The 22,121-nt window shown below is 35.3% G+C and overlaps 1 protein-coding gene across 2 annotated transcripts in view; it reads right to left on the minus strand.

Annotated features, from left to right (window-relative positions):
- Nucleotides 1–22,121, minus strand: part of cfap299 (cilia and flagella associated protein 299) — a 114,796-nt gene that overhangs the window by 13,310 nt on the left and 79,365 nt on the right. For both annotated transcript variants that reach the window (XM_066712093.1, XM_066712094.1), the window contains exon 4: nt 1,797–1,939. In XM_066712093.1, the coding sequence (XP_066568190.1) occupies nt 1,797–1,939 (143 nt within the window). The remainder of the gene's footprint in view (nt 1–1,796; nt 1,940–22,121) is intronic.

A 22,121-nucleotide genomic window follows, 5' to 3' on the forward strand; every position in this document is an offset into this window, starting at 1 on the left:
TCTGTGCACGTGCCAGAGCACAGAAAATAAGAATAAAAAAAAAACACATTAATTCTGTCTAAAAGCATAAAGTACATGAAGAGGTGTATTGTATGCCAGGCAGCTTTATCATCTGGGGAGACTGATTTTAAATTAAACAAAACCACTTTCACTTCTTAGAACATAAAATAACATTTAACCACCAGCTGTTGTTTTGAAATAAAGAAAACATGTCCTGTATGTTTCTGGAAATACTACAAGATTAAAATGTGAGTTCTACAACTGTGTATAAATAATACACCATGCACAAAATCTCATCCGTTTATGTGTTCGTGTTTTATCTGGAACATGAAATGATACAAATAAATGTTTGGGAACATCTGTACAAGGTTAATAAATAAATAAATAGACAACAATCGTGTTAGCTTTAATGGTTCTCTGCACAGCTCATATAACTGTTTGCAAGACTGCAATTTACAGGCGTATGGGGATTACAGTAAAAAAAAAAAAGATGCACATGCACAGTGCTGAGGAATAAATATTAACCAAAAAAACTAAAAGCGATAAAATGCATTTATTTGCCCATATTAAGGAGAAAAGCTGTTTGTAGTGCATTAATGTGCCTGGGAAAATGTGTCAGGTGCCATCTACAACCACTGTCAATGCTGCGCTTAGACACACATCCCTTGCCAAACTTAAATATCTGAAGGAAATCATAAAAATCATTTTAATGACAAGACGATCTGCAGAGCTATTTATCACTCAGAAATAAAATAAAGAAAACATACAAATTACTTAAATAGGTATTGGACATATTATCCAGTATCTTTGCACTTAACTCAACCAAAACACTGGTTCATTAGACTACACTCATAAGTGTACAATACAACAAGACATGTGTAATGCATTATTAATAGAATGCAGTTGCTTTATATACCTAGTATATCTATGTACGTTATTATTATTATTATTTTTTTTGGGGGGGGGTTACAACATTCTCATTTTGACAGTATTTTGTTTGTTTGTTTGTTTATTAACTATTAAACATTCCAAAATGCCTAGAGGGGGGCATTGGTGCACATGTGGAATGGACTTTCTTGAACTGGGGTTGGAAACAAGATTCAGTATTTTCGTAAGTGTAGAATGTTTTGGTATTTTTTTCAACAGAAAACAAAGTGTAGTAAATAGCTCCAGTAAATCATCTATTATTACAAAATGGCAACGTCAGTGTGGAATGACTGAGTTATTGTGAGCTCTGACTGATGTACCTAGCCTTCCCAGCATCCTTTTATATTGTCTGGTGCTGCATTTGAGGACATGCAAGTCTTCCAGTCTTCTTTTCCTTCAAGTGAAGGCATTCAGTTTGCCAAGGTTTGTATCCTGCTTTACTTCACCTCTCCCTGCGCTACCATTATTATTATTATTACCACTTTGTTTTCCTACACTTAACTGTGGTTTATACAGTGATATACTTCAATACACTTTTATAAGTGATGTGAATGGTTTGAATACTTTCAAATACAACTATGTAACATGATCAGTCACTCAAGATTACATTAATGGCTTCAAATGGCTACAAAATTGCCATCATTATTATACATTGGCATTGTTAAAAGATCTGCTAAGGTAGATGAGAAATTTGACCTGTGATTTATTTATGAAGTAATTTAATTATAATTGAAAGATGAAATCACACAATCGCAAAATGAAAATTTGAAAATGCGTAAGTAAATGATTAATACATTTAAAATCATTGAACATGAAATAAACGTATTAATTGTCATTGAAGATATTATGGTATATTAAAATAGCAGTACCTTAAATCAGTTGGTCTTGGCAGAAGTCTCTTCTTTCCACTGAAGTATGGTTCAAATTCTTCAGTTTTAAGTCTGTGGGAGTAGTCTATATACCCAGATATTTCCTGTCCATGAGAATTTCGGTCCCTTAAGAAAATGATAGACTGTAAAAAACAGAAAAGGAAATACTGTGTAAATAATTAAGCATAGATTACTTCAAAAACTAAACAAAAGCTTGACATCAGTCATTAATAATGGAGAGGTAGATATGAAATATACACTATGAATCATAAGGATGAATCGAGAAGAAAGAAATATACATTTTACAGTACCTTTTAAATGTTTAGAGCATACAATTTGTGGTGACATTAATATCCACATTTTGCATTTAAGGTTTTTGAATATATTGAGAATAGATTACTCAAATTGATGATGAGATATGTCAAACTAACTACATATATATTTCTAAATTCACGATGTGCATATCAATTCTATAAATATAAGCCTGAACTACTTTATTGTTATAAAGAGTCTGATAGAGGTCCACTAGGAGCACGATTGAGGTTTTTAGGTGCACACACCACAGTTTAGGGCTGACAAGGTAAAGCCCATGTGAAGAAGAATGATGTGTGAGGCACGCCCTGGTTTTGGACTTTAGGCATGCCAAGTTTTTATTTAACTGATTGACCGTTTTAATCTCTATACCCTAGTCCAATGTGACAAATGAAAGAAAGCTTTGTGGGAGCAAGCAAGGCAAGGTCAAAAATTCTTATTTCTAAAAAATAATAAATAAATAAAAATAAATCCAATGTGAGTATTAGTATTGTTTAGTATTTCCTAATTTTTCTAGTTTATACAGTAGCCTCCAAATGCATTTATACTGCTAGTTAAGATATTTATATCCTATTTAACCATAGGCTAGCACACATGTTGGAAAACGAAAGATAATTAATTGAAGACATCCAAAAAGAGAATAAAACAGTGACAATATAGATCCCTGTTAAAGTAATAGCAAAAATATACAAATGGGATTTCCCTTGTATGGGAACTTTGAATACTTCAAATATAACTAACAGTAAATATGTAAAAACACATTGTACCTAATACATTTATATATTTGAAAGAACAAAGAAAACAAGGCTGACAATAAGATACTGAAAATGCTTATTGGAATTAAAACATTTCCATGGCTCACATTTGCATTATATGAAACCAAACAGCTCTTAAAACAGACCTGGAGAGTAGACTGTTGAGAAACCACTTAAATCATGTTCAATGCATTTGTTGTCTGTAAAACAACATGTGATCCATCACTTACTTTGTTCAAATCGAGATAAAAAAGAAAATGAAAGACTTTAAGATGAATTATTACCTTTTATATTTTGTTCTCTTTAGCCCCTGAAGTGGGACGAGAACTTGAAATAATCTTTTCATGTTGGTGTGATTATACAGATAAGCCTTTGAAAATATATGTACGTTCGAAATAAAAGATATCTTACATCTTAGGGAGTTGTTTTGTCTAAATAAATACCAATATACATATTAAAAAATCCCTTTGCTTAAATATATATGAAAACAAAGTTTGTTTTGGCTTGTCTTGCTACCTCTAAGTTATTTTGTTCACAATTGACCAAACTGAGATGATCCCAGCAGAATATTAAAACTGATGATATCACTTTGGTATTACTTTCATGACTTCAGCCATCTGTAGATTTTCTTACTTTTGAGGGGATAAAAGTGAGACAACTAGCACTCCAAAGCTCAAAGGAAGAGGGCTCTTCTTTATATCTTTTAAACAGATGCTATCAGGTTCAAAGCTGGCTGGGGGCCGAGTAAGCTACAATATCTGTAGCTTCTGTAGACTCGCGCCAGATCCGAAATAAATCAGCCAGGTGGAACCAAAGAATTATAGTCGGAAGAGGAAAGCATGCAGATCAGTTTTCTATTTACGATATCAAACCTGTTATGACCACATAACAGAGCAGAAGAACTCCCCTCACAGGTCTTTCTGTCACAAGTCTAATCCTTGCTAAGTAATATGTTCAGTTGTTGAGACCCTCTGAAACCACGGTGATGTACCACCTTTAAACAGGTGTTCTCACCTCAAAAGGGACACTCAGAGAGCACGGTGTTTTCTGGCGGTGTTAACGTTACAAGCAGGCGTCGCCCCGTAGTTTGTTTGCAAAGTAAAATGATAGCTCAGTCTTGGATAAACACGAATACGTAGAACTTTCTTTGTAAACGTACAATGCAAAATGTACATCTTACAAATGCACTGTGTTACTTAATATGGCTAATGAAGCCAACTAGCTCAAAACCAACTGATGTAATGGGTACATTCAGTCCAGGTTTATTAAACGATACTAAAGAAAAATATTGATAAAACTTTTGTGTTTATAAAACATTCTAATAAAATGATATAGCAGAGTCCTCGTTGTTTCTTTCACCTCTTTAAAAACACATTACACAAAATCTGTAATTCTGTTTCAAATTTTAATACATCACTATTTAAAAGGTAGACAATGCAGACTGCTAAATACATTATAGGATTCTTGGCTCTATCACTAAACCCCCTGGATATTAGGTTGTAACAGACCTTAGGTGACCCTTATAGTCTCAATCATTAAGGATTTTTTTTCAAACAATAAACAATATAGGAGAATTATGATGCATCTAACAAATTCTATGACTATGTCTGTTGAGCTTATGGTTATGGTTACATACAGTTGTAAAATGATAACACAGTATTATATTTTCTTTATATGCTATACTGTCTCTTTCAGATCAATGAATGAGAGGATCTTGATAGATTAATTATATATTATATTATTGAATACTACAAAATAATAAATGAGATAATAATAATAATAATAATAATAATAATAATAATAATAATAATAATAATAATAATAATAATTAGTCCTTTCAATACACCATTGTTTTCAATTAAATTTCTTGAGTCAAAAACGAAGAGAAACTCTGATGATTTAAGTGCATCGCTATCATACCTGAACTCTGTATGAAACAGACTGTGAATGACTCTTAAAAAAAAGTTTAAAAGCTAAGTGTATCCTTGATTTGAAGAGAGAGGTGAGGAATGTGTTTAGCAACCAACAATACAGTCAAACACAAAAGACTACTTCCATTAAAACAAACAGAAAAACACACAGAATACCCTAGAATTGTAAAATATTATGTTATATCACAATTATGGGAATACTCTTAATTTATTTTACATGTCTATGGTAATCAATACAAAACCAAAAAAATGCCTAAAGATCCTGTTTGATTATACTATACTTAGGAAAGACAGAGATTACATATAAATCAATCAAAACAGCCAATGAACTGCAGTCACCCATAGACACTCTGAACTGAGGGTACGTCAGGGAAGGGAACTAAATGTCTTTAACATGACACGACTGAGATGCAAGGCTGTTTTTCTCGCATCTGAGTTTCCACTGACACAGGAATCACATTATCTGTCGCTGTGTCAGGGAGGTGCTGCAGCAACCCTCTCAGTTGATCACATGCTGACCAGGGAAACTGTGCCTCCCTGAGCCCCAGATGCTCCGAACAATCACGCCCTGTCAGGGGCTCTGCAGGTGTCTCTGTGTGTCAGCTGGCCTCTGTTTATTATTGGTGTGCTGTGCTTTAGGAGGCATCCTGGGCCATCACTAACAACTGTGTAAATTTGTTGGGGTAATGAAAACATGGCCTGTACGACAAGGAATGTTTGAGGTCGGAGTCCTTTTTTTTGGCACGCTCGCCCTAGTTCCTCCTTAGGTATTCCTTGAAGAGGAAAAAAAAAGTAAAAAAAAAAAAGTTGCTTGTTTGATTTGGAAATGACTTCACACAGCCGTGCTTGTGCAACAGATGCAGCGGTGGAAACCAGATGTGTTGAGGTGCGCCGCTTGTTTAGGATCTACCAGAATTCCACTTCCTCTCGATATCTGATACAGGTTTCTCTTACAGAGACGGTTTATGTGCCGGGTCGGGTTAAGGAAACCATGAAGGTAAGCTTGTAGAAGACTAAGTAGGGTAGATGTGTATGGAAAGAAAGCAACCGAAAGCAGAGCAATGTCACCCAAACACAAAATACACTTCAAAAACGATATCATACGTACAATAATTCAGGTACAAACCAACAACTTACAATGTACATGTAATGTATGTGATTAATAGTCTTTTCTGATTTGGAACATTAAAAAGTCCAGCAGCCAAGGGGAATAAATAACAATAAAGAGTGACAAATCCTTCCCATGCCCACATATATCCACACATGAATCCACAACTTTTGTTTGTCTTCAAAGGTGTTTTATCCTAGATAAGACGCAGACTACTTAGAGAATATGCCAATGCTGATTGTGATCATTCACTCCTTTGAGTTCACACACAAAGCAGCATCACAAAAGAAGATTAGATTAAACAAAACAGACAAATCTTACTAGCAAAAGAAAAATATATACTTGATCTCTATTTTCTAACTGCATAATATGTTTTGTAACTAAATTCCACATAATGTAGTGTCTCTGTAGTACACTGGTATTGTTATACACAGTACTGATGGTGGAGTTTATAAAGATTCAATCAAGTCATAATATAATTTATACAATGTTGAAAGCTTGCCCACAGGCAGCTGATTTCAACACGGACAGCTATTGAAGTAGGAAGTTCAGAAGCTTCTTAGCAATTAAGTTTAATACTACTACTATTACTACTGCTACTATTGCTAATAATGTCTGGTTGGATATTACACTTAGATTTATATAAAAATAATACTGTGGTCACGGTCAATGGCAAGTGTTGCTATGGAATGAAAAGTTGCTACGTATGGGAGAAAAGCATATGAGCACCGATTAAGACTTGAGCTGGTTAAAGGGCATATGTTCTTTTCTTAAAGCAGAATAATTTACAACAGCTCGGACCTTGGAACCTTGAGTTCTATTCGAACATGACAGACTGTAAAGTCGCTAATTAAAAAAATCCATCCATCCATTGGGAATTGTTAGTGGAGAAGGTTGGCTCACTACTACAACTCCATTACTTAATGCTGAAGCGATGTCAACAGCTTACATCTATAGCATCATAGGGAGGACTGATGCAGCTCTTACTGATAACACTGTAGGCCCACAGGTGCCTGGTAAGCCACAGTAATTGCTGGTAATTGCAGTAACAGCCTTGGCAATGCTCATGTATGGGTAATACCATGCATGCCATGTTTCTGTACTATAAGCCAATCAGTTACATTGTCACTAGATAGGTCTAAGGAAGATCCTTTGGAGCTCAAAACATTGATCTGATTTGGGTTAAATACACACATTTGTGGAGCACACATGTAAATGTGTTGTTTGCATATTCAGTTTTATACTCTTATCCTTGATACTCAGTGTATATTTTTGTTACATATGTAGCCTACCAATGCCGTTGAAGGAAGTGAAACTACACTATTAACATGCACACATACTATATGGATATAATTTAGATTCGCCTGTCACATACAGCCTGCATTTATATCTCCATATGTATGCAGTGAGGATGAATATAATCATAAGACAGTGTTCCCTTTGCTTATAATTATAGGGTGTGCCACTAGGCAGATGTCTTGGCATAAGGACCAAAAATGTACGACTAAACCATACTAAAAGACTACATGCAGTGCACAGTGGTTAAAGTTTATATGTGTATTTTTAAAGTATTTTTTAAGTATTGTGAGTTAGGCTATATTTTCTAAAATAGATTTAAATTCATTGACAGCATCAGCATATTTACAGAAACTAAATACAGTATGCACATCAAAGACACCTCCAAACACATTTTCAGACGCCTTTTATGTTAGAAAAAGTCTAAAGCTGTATTATTTGAAATGAGCTATACACAAAACACTTATATTTTATACAAAGAAAGAAAGAGTGACGAGTATTCATACAATTTCTAAATGTTTACAAAATGTAAATACATTTAATCTTTATCCAGTGTAGACTGTGCACTGCATTACACAAGATCATCTACCAGATCCATACAGATATTAACTTGGTATACATGTGCAAAAACAGAAAACAGCTATATACTCTGCACTTATTGGAAGTGAGATTAGAAGTAATTTAATCAGTCTTTGACTGTTGCAGTACAAACATGGAGACTGATCAGTTTTAGTAGAACTCACTGAGGAAGTGGCATTGTGATTGCAGTCCAGAGTTCAATTTCAAAGATGTTTAATCTTCTACATTGCATTTTGATATATTTATACATTTTTGACAACCACATTTTTCTTTGCATTTAAGTAAGATGTATTTAAAAAAATCAAGGACAGGTGCTCTATGGTTCTTGTTGTAAACATCCTATAGCAGACACACCCTGAGGTTTGACGTGGTGGAGGAACAACTGTGGCCATATACCAAACTGGAAGCAAGCTGGTCAGTCAGTCTCGGTTGCAATTGGAAACAAGACGAATGGAATCTGTGCAGTAATATCATTTGGACTGATCTTTTAGAGCAGGCATCAGTAAAGCCCAAACCACAAAATAAGAGGCTTTAACCCTCATAGTTTAAATTACAGGGAGATCAAATGGAGGAAAAAGGGTAGCTTGCATTGCAAATAGTGATTAAAGAATTGTATTATTATTATTATTATTATTATTATTATTATTATTATTATTATTATTATTAATTATTATTTTTTTTACAGATATTTTAAAATAGTATGATTTGTCTTTAAAAAACAACAATTCAACATGATTATATTTGGAAGGACAACACACAAAACGATCCAAGGACATGAATTAGATACTTCTAATAAACACTTAATTTTGTTCAGATTTTTCAATACATGCCTCCTTATATTTAATTTATCCAAAATTATAGAGCCTGTCCCATAAAACAATATAATGTTAACAGATCCTAAAGCCACAGCTCGTTGCCTTTGGTTTTAAAAAGAACAGATTTCTATAAAGACATATGTTACTTATGTAAAAAAAAAGCTCATTGAAGATTGGTTACTCCGAAAAAAGTTTTCTATTCTATTAATGTATTAACTATATATTCATTTTTATATTCTACATAAACTGTTTTCTGTGCATAGGAGTAGCGTATTTTTTTCTTCTTTATTTATATATATATATATATATATATATATATACATATATATATATATATATATATATATATATATATACACTCACCTAAAGGATTATTAGGAACACCATACTAATATTGTGTTTGACCCCCTTTCGCCTTCAGAACTGCCTTAATTCTATGTGGCATTGCTTCAACAAGGTGCTGAAAGCATTCTTTAGAAATGTTGGCCCATATTGATAGGATAGCATCTTGCAGCTGATGGAGATTTGTGGGATGCACATCCAGGGCACGAAGCTCCCGTTCCACCACATCCCAAAGATGCTCTATTGGGTTGAGATCTGGTGACTGTGGGGGCCAGTTTAGTACAGTGAACTCATTGTCATGTTCAAGAAACCAACTTGAAATGATTTGACCTTTGTGACATGGTGCATTATCCTGCTGGAAGTAGCCATCAGAGGATGGGTACATGGTGGTCATGAAGGGATGGACATGGTCAGAAACAATGCTCAGGTAGGCCGTGGCATTTAAACGATGCCCAATTGGCACTAAGGGGCCTAAAGTGTGCCAAGAAAACATCCCCCACACCATTACACCACCACCACCAGCCTGCACAGTGGTAACAAGGCATGATGGATCCATGTTCTCATTCTGTTTACGCCAAATTCTGACTCTACCATCTGAATGTCTCAACAGAAATCGAGACTCATCTGACCAGGCAACATTTTTCCAGTCTTCAACTGTGCAATTTTGGTGAGCTTGTGCAAATTGTAGCCTCTTTTTCCTATTTGTAGTGGAGATGAGTGGTACCCGGTGGGGTCTTCTGCTGTTGTAGCCCATCCGCCTCAAGGTTGTACGTGTTGTGGCTTCACAAATGCTTTGCTGCATACCTCGGTTGTAACGAGTGGTTATTTCAGTCAAAGTTGCTATTCTATCAGCTTGAATCAGTCGGCCCATTCTCCTCTGACCTCTAGCATCAACAAGGCATTTTCGCCCACAGGACTGCCGCATACTGGATGTTTTTCCCTTTTCACACCATTCTTTGTAAACCCTAGAAATGGTTGTGCGTGAAAATCCCAGTAACCGAGCAGATTTTGAAATACTCAGACCGGCCCGTCTGGCACCAACAACCATGCCACGCTCAAAATTGCTTAAATCACCTTTCTTTCCCATTCAGACATTCAGTTTGGAGTTCAGGAGATTGTCTTGACCAGGACCACACCCCTAAATGCACTGAAGCAACTGCCATGTGATTGGTTGATTGGATAATTGCATTAATGAGAAATTGAACAGGTGTTCCTAATAATCCTTTAGGTGAGTGTATATATATAATCTCATCATTATCATCATAATTTTATATCAATCAGTCTAGGTGAGTGACACAACACCTGTGTCTTCTCTGCTGATGTTAGAAGCTCCACTCTGCAATGCCAGCAGCAGAACTGTATTGTTAGTTTGGCACAGTTCTTAATGAGAAAGGCCAAACCTTCAGGGACCAAACTTGCAACCAGGTTCTTTGTATCTATGCGTGATAGTTAATGCTTTCTGCAATTTGAACCCCAGCAGCACACGGCTAATCACGTGCCATCATAGGAACTCCTGACTACAGCTGAACAGTGACCTAGGCTGCTAAACATCTACAGGACTATTCCTACACTGTTCATGGAATGAGCTCTAGTTCTAAGTAGTTCTTAAAAAAAAAAAACGAATCGAAAAATGCTGATAATGGTTCTCTTTGGTGGCTCAAGTGGTAATGGCTTCTTACTGCAAATCTGGCACTATGGGCCAGATACCGTCAGCAGGAATGAGGGCTGTGGTGAGATTATCTGATCTGAGATGAGTGTCACAAGAGAGTTAAAACACTGGACAAGGTTTCTGTGCCTTGCATCCAACAGTCGCCCTCATGGCCCTCCAGGTGCTGGTGATACTCCAGTGCTACCATGCAAACTGTACTGGTCCTCCCTACAGTACCTCAGTTCAGCTGTGTGCCACATGGAATCAGAGTGAGAAAGGAATTGGATGGCTCAACAGCATATGTTTCAGAGAGCTCAAGTTTGTTATGCAGTCCTTCCTGTGCAAGTGCAAGGTTTGCCGAGTTGACCACAGTTATTTAGTGATTGAATAAATAAGGCTTAGAGATTCTCCTTGTCTTAGATTGACTGCATCTCTAGCTAAATACCAAGTTTATCTTACTTTGTTCCCCTAACAACGTCATCCTGACAGCAGCAAAGAGGCCTGTGCATTGCAACACAGATCAAACCCAGACTTTCCCCAGTAAGGTGAGATGCTGCAGCTCACACAAGCTCTTAAATTAGATGCATGCCTGTATTCTGTATGGAATTATGGGTTTAAAATAGGGAAGCTGCATTTGGCACGTGTGGGAGAAACACAAATCAATCAAACTGGTCCCAGCTATGGATTTTATACACTAAAGTGACCAAACACAGGCATATCGCCTTCCCTTTCTCTACTCCTATAATCATTTAAAGAATTCTTTTGGCTTTCAAATTACTTGTGGGAAAAGAAAATTTAGGTTTAGCATAAAACATCTGTACAGTGGTGCAACTCTTAAGGGAGAGGGTAATTTCTAAATTTATAAGAAGGAATATGTTGCACTGTTCAAAAGCCTGACTCTAGCAACTACTGTGAAGTGCACATGACCGCAAATGCCTGTAAAACTTGAATGTTAATGACTCATCAGTTATATTTAACATTAATAAACAAACACATTTTATGCTTTATATTAGATACCTGGTTGATACTGGTTCACCATCAATACTAACAGACAAGCTGCATATGAGTATGCCTACATTTCAATGTATAGGTAGAGAATACACTGCCTGGAAAATACTTTATATGTGGTAGTTTTTCTTTACTGTACATATTAAGTTTAAACTCCAAGATACATACAATTAATGTAAAGACATCTTATTTCTCAAGTGTAGGCTACTCATTTTAAATATGGATACATTGGTATATTTATCAAGATGTTTCCAATCACAGCAATTGCAGGAAACATGTTTCTTGTTGTGGTAATGCATCAATTATGAGATTTCCTGGGCTGTCCAAGAAGTAGCAATACCCTGCTTCAGAAAAAGATGCATCTGTTTCTTTAACAGCCCTATCCTGATGTTGTGGCCTGGTGGATTGGATTTTTAAGGAAATGGTTAGCATCTCCTATTCTCAAGCACCAGAGGTTTTTCTGGTTTACCCCCACCCTTCATTCCAAAATCCCAAATAAGATGTATGTATTTTTAATCTGCAGAGACTCACATTTTTAAGGAATCATGATCTCTAAACTGATATAGAGAAACAAAGTAAAATAAGGATTTATAGATTACATAATTGTATAAGTAACACTCAAAAGTGTGTATGTCTATCATCATCTTACTTTAATGATTATGATTATTTAATGCTAAATGTGCTTATTAAGGTTATTACAAAATATTACAAAATCTGAGATCTTAATGAAGCTGAAGACACTGGGGCTTCCCTGATGGCAGAATGGAACCTTGATTTTCCAGCGTTATGAATCAGATACATGCTGTCTTTTTCCCTTTATTTTAATGCATTCTGACAATGTTTCATGTTACATACAAGTATTCACTGTACAGAGACAGCCTTTGTTAAATTGAAATGTTTACCATGTTGAACACATTTAATGTAATGCTACACTATTATGGACTCAACTGTACTCCACTGGACCAATAATATTTTTTTGAACCAAAGTAGTGTCTCCTTCATAAGTGAATGTTTAGGATAACTACACGTCCTATTTACTTGTTGTCATTTCCTAATGCAGCCCTTTCGGAGGTCTTGTGTTTGGAGCTACCTTCAGCCTTTCACACGAGAGCCTTAAAGAATACAACAGCAGGTAAGGATTTCTGCAAGTCAACCAAAGACTGAGGCCTTCCGCCTCTAGTCAGCAAACTAATGAAGAGTTTTCTTTACCATAGGCTGAACAGTAAAACAATATTGTGTTTCTAAAGCCTGCCTTTATTAAAAGAGATCATCTGCAATAAAGTGAGAAGCAAACAAAAGCTGAGTGCAAGCAAGAGTGACTGGACACGTACAAAGATTCAGTCCAAAAAGAAGCTTGTTAAATAGTTAAGATTCCACATAGTCCCTAGCTGTTAATTACTTCTGAGACTTAAATTCAGTGAGTCCAGGGGAGAGTGTCATACCTCAAGTTAAAAAAGATAGAGAAAACCTGTAGAAAAGTAATTTGTCATTTGTCAAGTCAAGTCAAGTCAAGTTACTCCCACTAAACTATTATCACATATGGTAAATCAATATGACTCCAGTGAAATGGATACATATAATTACATGTATCCATAGTTTCCATTAACAAGAAATATAATTGTGAGAGAGTATACACAATGTTTAATGTTACGTTAATGTTTTATGCAATGGAGTACAAACTGCAGTCATCAGATATAGAAAAACAGGTAGCTATGCAAACAAAACTTGGGCTGAAAGAATAATAATAAAATATTGACTGTGTGAAAGTCCAAGGCAGATTCTGTCCTAACCAGCACTCAATTTCCTGTTGCATCCAATTCTGCAGCAAACCTTTCCATACCAAACAAGGTGTCAAACCAATATTGAATAAGGCACGTAAGTGTCAAAACATTTGATTTTTCTAAAAATAAATATGGGGATTGCAGATTGAGTGTGCTGTTATCATTTTCTTTTATTAATTGACTCAGTCCTCGCTGATCTGCACATCATCTAAATTATTGGAGTGTGTACTTTCTTTCTTTATGTGAACAATATTGATAACATATTTTTATGGGCAGACCAAAACATCAAAAAGGAAAAGAAAACAGAAAAACATGTCTAGTGTGGGCACTAAACCATGAAAATCCTTGAAAGGGACACTCAATTAAATATGAAACCTGAGTTTGCATTTTTCAGCTCCCAGATTAAACAATACTGTGTTTAAGACAATTTCTCCATTCCAAAATAACAAGCAATAACATCATATGACACTGCAAGGGGATGATCCACAGTGGAATGGCAAAAAAAGAGTCTGATTCACTGTTTATCCCTCTATATATATCAAGCAGGGGAGGGCAGTCTGAGTGACTGAGTACAGTGGCCAATCGAAAGTTTTGTTATACAACTTCGTTCACAGATCCCATGGTAACGACATAGGTCCCTCACCCTTTGGGTAGTATCCTGACTTATGTACTGGTTTCAAAAGCAACCTGATTTTAAACCCCATTAAAATGTTATGCTAACATTTCCATTCATTGTTGTATTTCAATAAGATATTCAGGTTACTTAATTTGTTACTGCCAGTGTATGTACAGCCAAAATATAATGTTTCCAGCTTCTACTGTCCATCCACAAGCTATAAACTATCTGATAACTATTATGTATGACACTGATATACCTGATATTCTATATCCCATTAAACTACCACTGGATTTGACAGCACATGTAGATCCACATTATGCCTGTGTGAGCCTACCTGGAGTTTAATTTGCACTTGCTCAGTTAACTGACCTGAGAATGACTTCATATATTAAAGACTGAAGAATGAAAGGCTTCTTTGTGGCAACAGATTTATTACTTCACTAAACATTGCTTTTTGTACAGATTAATCAGATCTGAAGAAAGTGCCTCTTAAGTATACAGCAGATTAAAAAACAGTGAAAGCCTAAACTACTTATGTTTAGATCATTGCTTGTGCAGGTGCACGTCACCGGCAGCAGCTTTACAGAGTTCTTAAGCAGCTTTTTCAAAATTTGACTTTCTGAGGCCGGGTTCATGTGCTGCATCTCCTCGGTGAGAGGGGAACCAATCTGAACAACACCGTCCCAAAGCTCACCAGGGTTTTCAAACATATATGTGTATGTGCATGTGTATACTGTAGCAGGAATTATTCACACCATTCATTTGAAACAATTTAATTTTGTGATTCATGAAGTTTTATATATATATATATATATAGTTAAGTCAAAGATATTATTATTAAAGAATTATATTATTTCAATTTTTTTTATTTGAACTTATCTATTTACCTAGAATTATTGGTAGTCATAGTGGTATTGTTGTTGTTGTTGTTGTTGTTGTTGTTGTTTGGCACATGCCTTTAAAAAAACATTAATCTAGGTTAGACTCACCACATTGATTTGAAAGCTGAAACCTTCGAGCTGTCAGTGTGGGTTTTTCTTGTGAATGCTCCTGAAATGTTTACATAGTTCTAAGCAGAAACAGAAAAAGCACTAACTTCATTGCCATAAAACTATACAGTGGAGAATAAATGTGTTAGGCTAATTGGTCCGAAATTGTGATACATTTTCACCCTCAGTAAATGGTAGGATTTAAAGAGCAAAGTCTCCGTAGCACTTTCAAATTGGACATGAAAGGCTGCCACCAAAATATTTTGTTTTTAAGTTTACTCCCTTCCTGTTGTTTAAAAAAGAAGGCATGTTTTAAATGATTTGGTAGTAGGGGAGCACTTCTTTCACAAGTTATTGGTTGTAAGTTGTAATTAAAGTGCAAACATTTCATGTGCTTTTTGAGACGACTGTACCTTAAGGACTGCTGCTTGCGTTCATGAGCAGCTGGACAACACAGTGGGGTGACTCCCTTTGACATTCCATTCATCATTCAAGACCACATGAAGAGCATATGGCTGCACCATGCCTTCTAAACACTGACAGCCTGTTGACTGGAAATTAAAACCAGCATGTTTTGTAGATCAGAAGCATTTTTGCATGTTGGCCTTTGCATGTTTTTTCTTTTTTGTATATATGTTATTATCTAGGCATGTCTTATAAGCACCTAATAATAATTCAGAATGAAGTATATTTCACTTGTACTGATTCATTATTCATTATTTAGTCAGTAGATAGCTCTTCGCATAATGTGGCTTCTTTCTGAAACAATGTAAAGCATGTGGCATATATGCTATCATACAAAAGGATTATTAAACAGTAATGTGGAAGCAGTAATAATGTAAACAACTGTAGGAGAACTCATGTTTCCAAAATGTGATGTTTTGTTAACCAGAAATTTCTTCAGAGTCTAGGAAAATGATGAAGGCTTATTTTGCAGATGTCAATCTTAGGGGATGTCATAAATAAATTAGAGCTCTCTTAAAATGACTTAATTATATACAAAGGCCTTCAGGGGGGCTGGATCACTGCAATTGAACCAAAGATCATAACTGTTTACATTCTTTTATAAAACTTAAGTTACTTGATGTAAATGCTACCTTTCTTCTTGTTCGTTCAATCTTAATAAAATAGTAAGGCCTAAAATAAGGGCTGAGACATGCAAATCATTATAATTACTCTGTCCTGTCCAGCCTGGTAATATGTGTATGTTCCTGTAATTAAGAAGACAGTTCAGAAATGTGCTGTAATCACATTCCTACTGAATGAATGCTCTAGAACCTCATCTGCCCTTGGTGTAAATGAAAGGTTAATCCCTGTGCTGTCAGTTTATAACTCAGATCAGTTTAAGACCCATTAAAAGGAATGAAGCCCCAATTGCCATAATTCAGTCTCATAACAGCAACAACACTGCTGTGACTAACTCCCACTATAATTAGCTGTTCTTTTTCTGGATTGCACTTAGACCTAACATGTTGTTTTTGCATCTCCCTCAATTAGTCCCATTCAGAGCCACTGCCAACAATGCCAGGTGGTCTAACACCAAGGAAGCAAAACAGCAAAGCATTTTATAGAGATCCACTCTGGTGTTTATACCATTGGCTTCCAAGTGTTGCATGTGGATTAAATAACAGTGGCCACACATTGTTCTTGTGAAGCTCAGAAACACAATCTGAGGGACTGTATCTGTCTTTGAGATCTAATATCTGAGGTAAGACAAATCCCAGGCTGCTTTGATCAGAGAAACAAGTTATCAAATGCTACTGTATGCGTCAGAGGAAATGTACAGGTACTGATTGCCTTAACAGAGGTGAGGTGTTCAGAAACAGTGATGAAGACAATATAGGCCTAACTAACTAATGCAACAGTCAAGGTGCAATAAGGCAAGATGATGGAGGTGAAAATCACACATCCAAAAACCTTGACATTCAATTATTTTACTTTAAAATAATAATAATAATAATAATAATAATAATAATAATAATAATAATAATAATAATAATAATAATAATAATAATAATAATAATAGCCCATTTGTAAGATCTGCATATATTTATGTTTGTTTAAATTACAAAAATTATACAACAAAAGAGATCAACAAAATATCATCCATATGAAATCAGCTATTGTAAGATACATTGATTCATATTGATTTGAACTGTAGGGGTCTGCAGGGGAAGATAAGACTTCGCCCTAATGAAGACTGTTTTAATATATTTGCACCATATTCAAAATCACTACATTGATGCATATTGTATGTATATGAGTCTATATTACAGGGAAACACCCATATGGAAGACTTGTATATTTACAATAGATGTATGTAATATTTGTCATTTACATGCAATATATCCATAATACACTATGGGATTAAGAGGTGGTGTGCATTTATTAATAAATATATGTATACCGATCCAAGTAATTTTTGACTATAAAAAAACACATATTCCATCTTCCCCTTTGAGGCATCCACGTCACAATCACTGTACCAATAAAAATGGTTTAACTTAACACAGAGCCTAATGCATAAAACATGATTGAAACTTAAAAATACTTTTTAACTAAGGCGTACATGCAAATGTGTTGCTGAAAATGTTTAATCTCCCTCCTTTGGCAAGGCGAGAGCCGGAGTGTGCCTGGAATCCTTTAAGGTTTCAGTCAGTAGGCCCAACATGTTCTGAATGTATAAGTTAGTCACCAATGCCAATGGGGTTTCCTTTCTCTTTACAAAACAACAGCTTAAGAAAATTATGCGAAATTCCAGTAGAAAATATAAGAAACCCAGTCTTGATGGAGAAGGAGACAGGGTGTTCAGCTCTCTTGGGCCCTGACTTTTGTATGGCATAAAATAATCAATGTGGGTCTGGGTTTTTTAAAATAACATTTTTTCAAGTCAGAAGATCTAATAAAATACAACTTACCCATTAACTTCTACAGCATAATTCTAAAAAAATTGACAATGGTTGTCAAATGTATCTTTAAATAACATATACACCTCAGAAAACATCCATATGACACAACCATTGTGTGATTTGTTCTGTATTATACATGCAGGTTGTGAAGCACATCATTCATTTTCCAATAATTTGTCCATGACTGAATATACATGTCTTTTCATTAAAACACATTAAGTTATAAGGACATATTGTGTGATTTTCTTTGTTGTCAAGATTATAAGAATTGACATTTCCCATTTAAACATAATTAATCTCAATTACTGTATAAAACTTCAATTTAATTAACCTTGATCAACCAGCATTGTAAGCAAATGTTGAATACAGGTGGTCCTTTCTTCTTTCAATTGCTCATGCAATTATTCCTCTTTTCCCCTTTGTACAGATGTTTGTAATTTACCTAAAAATGCAGAACCATATTATCATTTTTCATAAGACCCTTCAAGTTCAGTAATGATGGAATATGATAAAGCAGTGTTGATATGAAAACCAACATAGACATTTTATCTTTCAAGTTTATCTATTGGTTATAATGAGTAAGAAAGTGGACTCGCTTTTCGACCTCTAAACCGAATCCCACCCACCTCTCAACATACTTTTTTTGTTCTAAAGGTCACGTTACACAAAACCATGACAAACCACATCAGGCTGTAAAAATTACTAAATCTCTATGCAATTTCCTTTAACATCTTGCAGCAGAAGAAAAAATATAATATAAAAAACAATAAATATTCCCCCTTAATGCTTTCCAATTCACTCAAGAATGCCTTTAAAACTAAAACCTGCAATGCAGAGTTCATTAGTACTGCTGTGTTAAGTGTTGGATCCTTATGTTGTCTTGTCTACTAACCAGAGTTTCAGAGTGGAAAACAAGGCCATTGGAGTTGAAGAGATAAATGTGCTTTAGGTGTTATCTGTGGCACTCATGCGCAGACCAGCCCGAGACAAGTACCGAACTGGCAAAACCACTCAATGCTTGAAACACAAGAAACATAAGGCTTGCACTTTCGCAACTACTGCCACAAGGCGACATGTGAAAAAGATTAACACTGATATGTCTATTAGAGCAATCAATAACCATGTACCTTCACATGGTTTCATCTATTTTTAATCCAGTTATACATTTCCAGGATTGCCCACCAAATAAGATATCTACTGTACATCTAAGGGCACATCAGTCCTGACTGTTTATTACAATCTATAATCACCTAAAGAAGGTGAAAACATAAGGCACTGCAAACAAAATTAAACAAAAAAAAAAAAATAACATCTCAAAAACTAAACTGGAATATCCTCATCATCTTTACATAACACCTTACATAACACAGAAGGATTTGAAAGGCCTTGAAAAATGCAGTTCATGTTGTGCCATGTACAATGTCCAGCACACACGGTAATAGGAAAGACTGTCCTGGTCCCTTTTATTCTTAGACGAAATGCACTGGGATGTCCACAATGCTAAATCCAGAAACTTGTAATTGTCCACACTACGAAAATAGCACTGAGAAGTGTCTAGAATATAGTAGATATTAGATTAGTAGAAAGTATAAATACCCTTCATAAAATAGTTACAGGTGCCTTCCCACACCTCAAGACAGAGAGTATAGTAGAATAACTGTGATGGGTCAGAACATGGGATTTTGAAAACAAGATGAAGGAATCCATGATTTTCTTGGTTGAAAGCAATAGACATTCCTTGGAGCTGTACTCACCTTCAATGTCAGAATACCAATGTGGGTCCTTTAATCCTAATTACAAAGCCTAAAACAATGCTAGCCTTTAATAAGTTCCTCACACATCGCTGAAAAAAGAAAGAAAGAAAGAAAGAGACTAGGCATTTCTAAGTGGAAATTCACTGATGTTTCCATGTGAAAGTGCATGTAGTCCTGTGGATTTGCAAGACTTTTTCAGCTTTTCTGTGTATGTAAAATAAATAATTGTTGAGTAATTTACACCAGATGAACACTTAAAGTAAAAAAAAAATCCTGATATTTTGTGGCACTTCAGCTGTGATGTTTTATTCCCATCTTACTTGCCTTTTGGAAAAAAAAAGGTTACATATGCATTTGTCTTTTATGTAAAACAACTTAGTTCAATACATGTATTTTTGTGGGTGTCCATTTTTCAGCCTCTTAACTGATGTTGTGCTAATAAGAAAATTATTGCAGCGAGTACGTACACATCTTCTCCCTTTTAAATCAATCAATAGCTCAGTTCAGAAGGTTGTATTCACAAACAAGGCAGTGCATCACTGAAGACATGCTTGGACAGAATCCCTTAACCTAGTTTAGTCCTCTTGATCTCTTTTATTGGTAACAAAACAATCATTACTCTCATAAGTCTGTCATTTTTTTTATGCCAAGTGCAACTGAATCCAGATAACTACCATAGGGATGATCTAGTGATAGATTTACAACCCTGCACAGAGGGAACTCTGCTTTAAATCACTTTACTGTTCCTTTTTCTCAAGCATTTAACACAATAGATAGCTAGGTCATCATATAGTATTACTACTTTAGCAGGGTAACATGTGCCCTTTTCACTACAATACGCTTGTTTTCTAAATGTCTGTTTCCAGGGTGTCCATGTCATTGTGCATTTCCATATTAATGTTCAGTAGTCAATTTTTAGTACCTTACAGGCATGAAAAGAGAAGCCTCAACATGATTTAAAACATTTCAATTAGCTAGACATCAATGGGGCATAGCCACATTCAGTTAACACGGTGCATTGAAGAAAATGGGCTTTTACAACTTTTCATCTGTCCAGAGACTTTTCAGAGATTCTTTCCCCACTTAATTTGCTTATTCTAAGAGAACAGGAGGGAATTGCTGCAGCTCAAGGATTAACTGACAGTCAGGGCACACAGTTTTCCCAGCTGAAAACGACTTTTTTATTCCAACATATTATTATTAGCATAGCAGTTGGAGAATACAAGCTGACTGCATGAAAAGATAAATTAGACAAACTATCATTAGATGGTGTTATGTCTTGTGCAGGAATGTTATTATTAGCGGGTCACTTACCCCCACCCCCCCCAAAAAAAAAATCTTCAGGGGGGATGCTACTCCACAGGCTGTGAAGCGTATTAAAATAATTGTACATGCCTGTCTCTGCAAAAGTTTATATTTATTAAACCAGAAGTGTAAAAATATTTGGTGGTAAAATGAGCCTTGCGGATGTTTTTGCTGGCAGCAGGCTCCCCGTGGCATCTGTGCCACTCATTGTTGAACAGGAACAGCTGAGCATTTCAGTGTTTTATTTCTTTATTGGTGACAAAGAGACATCCAGTACCCAGCGATTAATTGGATTATGTCGGCTTTCCACTTCCCACCCAGATCAATTGGTGCTGCAGTCATTCCCTTATCTGCCTCAAGGGGCGATGGTTTGTAATGAATAAATCCCCTAAGTCTAGCCTTTTCTTCCACTCGCATATTCTTTCTCATAAAAAAAGGTCTATAAACCCATCCTAATCCTGCACTCAGGACTTCAGTGTTTTTACTTGCATACCAATATGACTAAACCATAAAGCACACCGAACCATAAATGAAAAAATAAATAAACATAAAAAATACAAATATAAAATAAATAAATAATAAACCACCAAACAATTAAAACACAAAGCATATTTATGTGAAATGCTCACATATCCCATTTGTATAAACCAAAGGCACTGACTTCAAACTAAGGGCAGTAATTGAGAATCAAGTGGATTATTAAAGCATCCCTTGAATGTTGGCTATTTTACACCTTTCATTATTGTTTTCTATAACTAGCAAAAAAATCTGGTATTTTTAACATTAAAAAAAAAAAACTAACATGTAACTGTATAACATACATTAAAGGCTACTGGGTGGAGCAGCATTTTTGCCTGGTTTAAATATCCAAAATGTTTTCATGTATTCTGAGCTCAACAAGTAGAGCAAGACGCTATTTAAATAAATAGGTATTAAAACTGTCCTAGCACCTTGGAACTGCACTGCTTACATTTGTTTTATAAATGTCTATGGCTGTGTTCATATAAATTATTACTAGTTTTTTATTTTTTATTCTTGAGGGACTCATGCATTACTAAACCTGTGGTATAACACATGGAGCAAAATAACTGGCACAAAAGGATGAAAAGTGATTCCAATTATAAAGATTTTGTTTCAACATACTATATGTTAAAGTTACAGAACACCCTTTTCC

This window comes from Amia ocellicauda, chromosome 8, assembly GCF_036373705.1.
Source record: "Amia ocellicauda isolate fAmiCal2 chromosome 8, fAmiCal2.hap1, whole genome shotgun sequence".
NCBI lineage: Eukaryota > Metazoa > Chordata > Actinopteri > Amiiformes > Amiidae > Amia > Amia ocellicauda.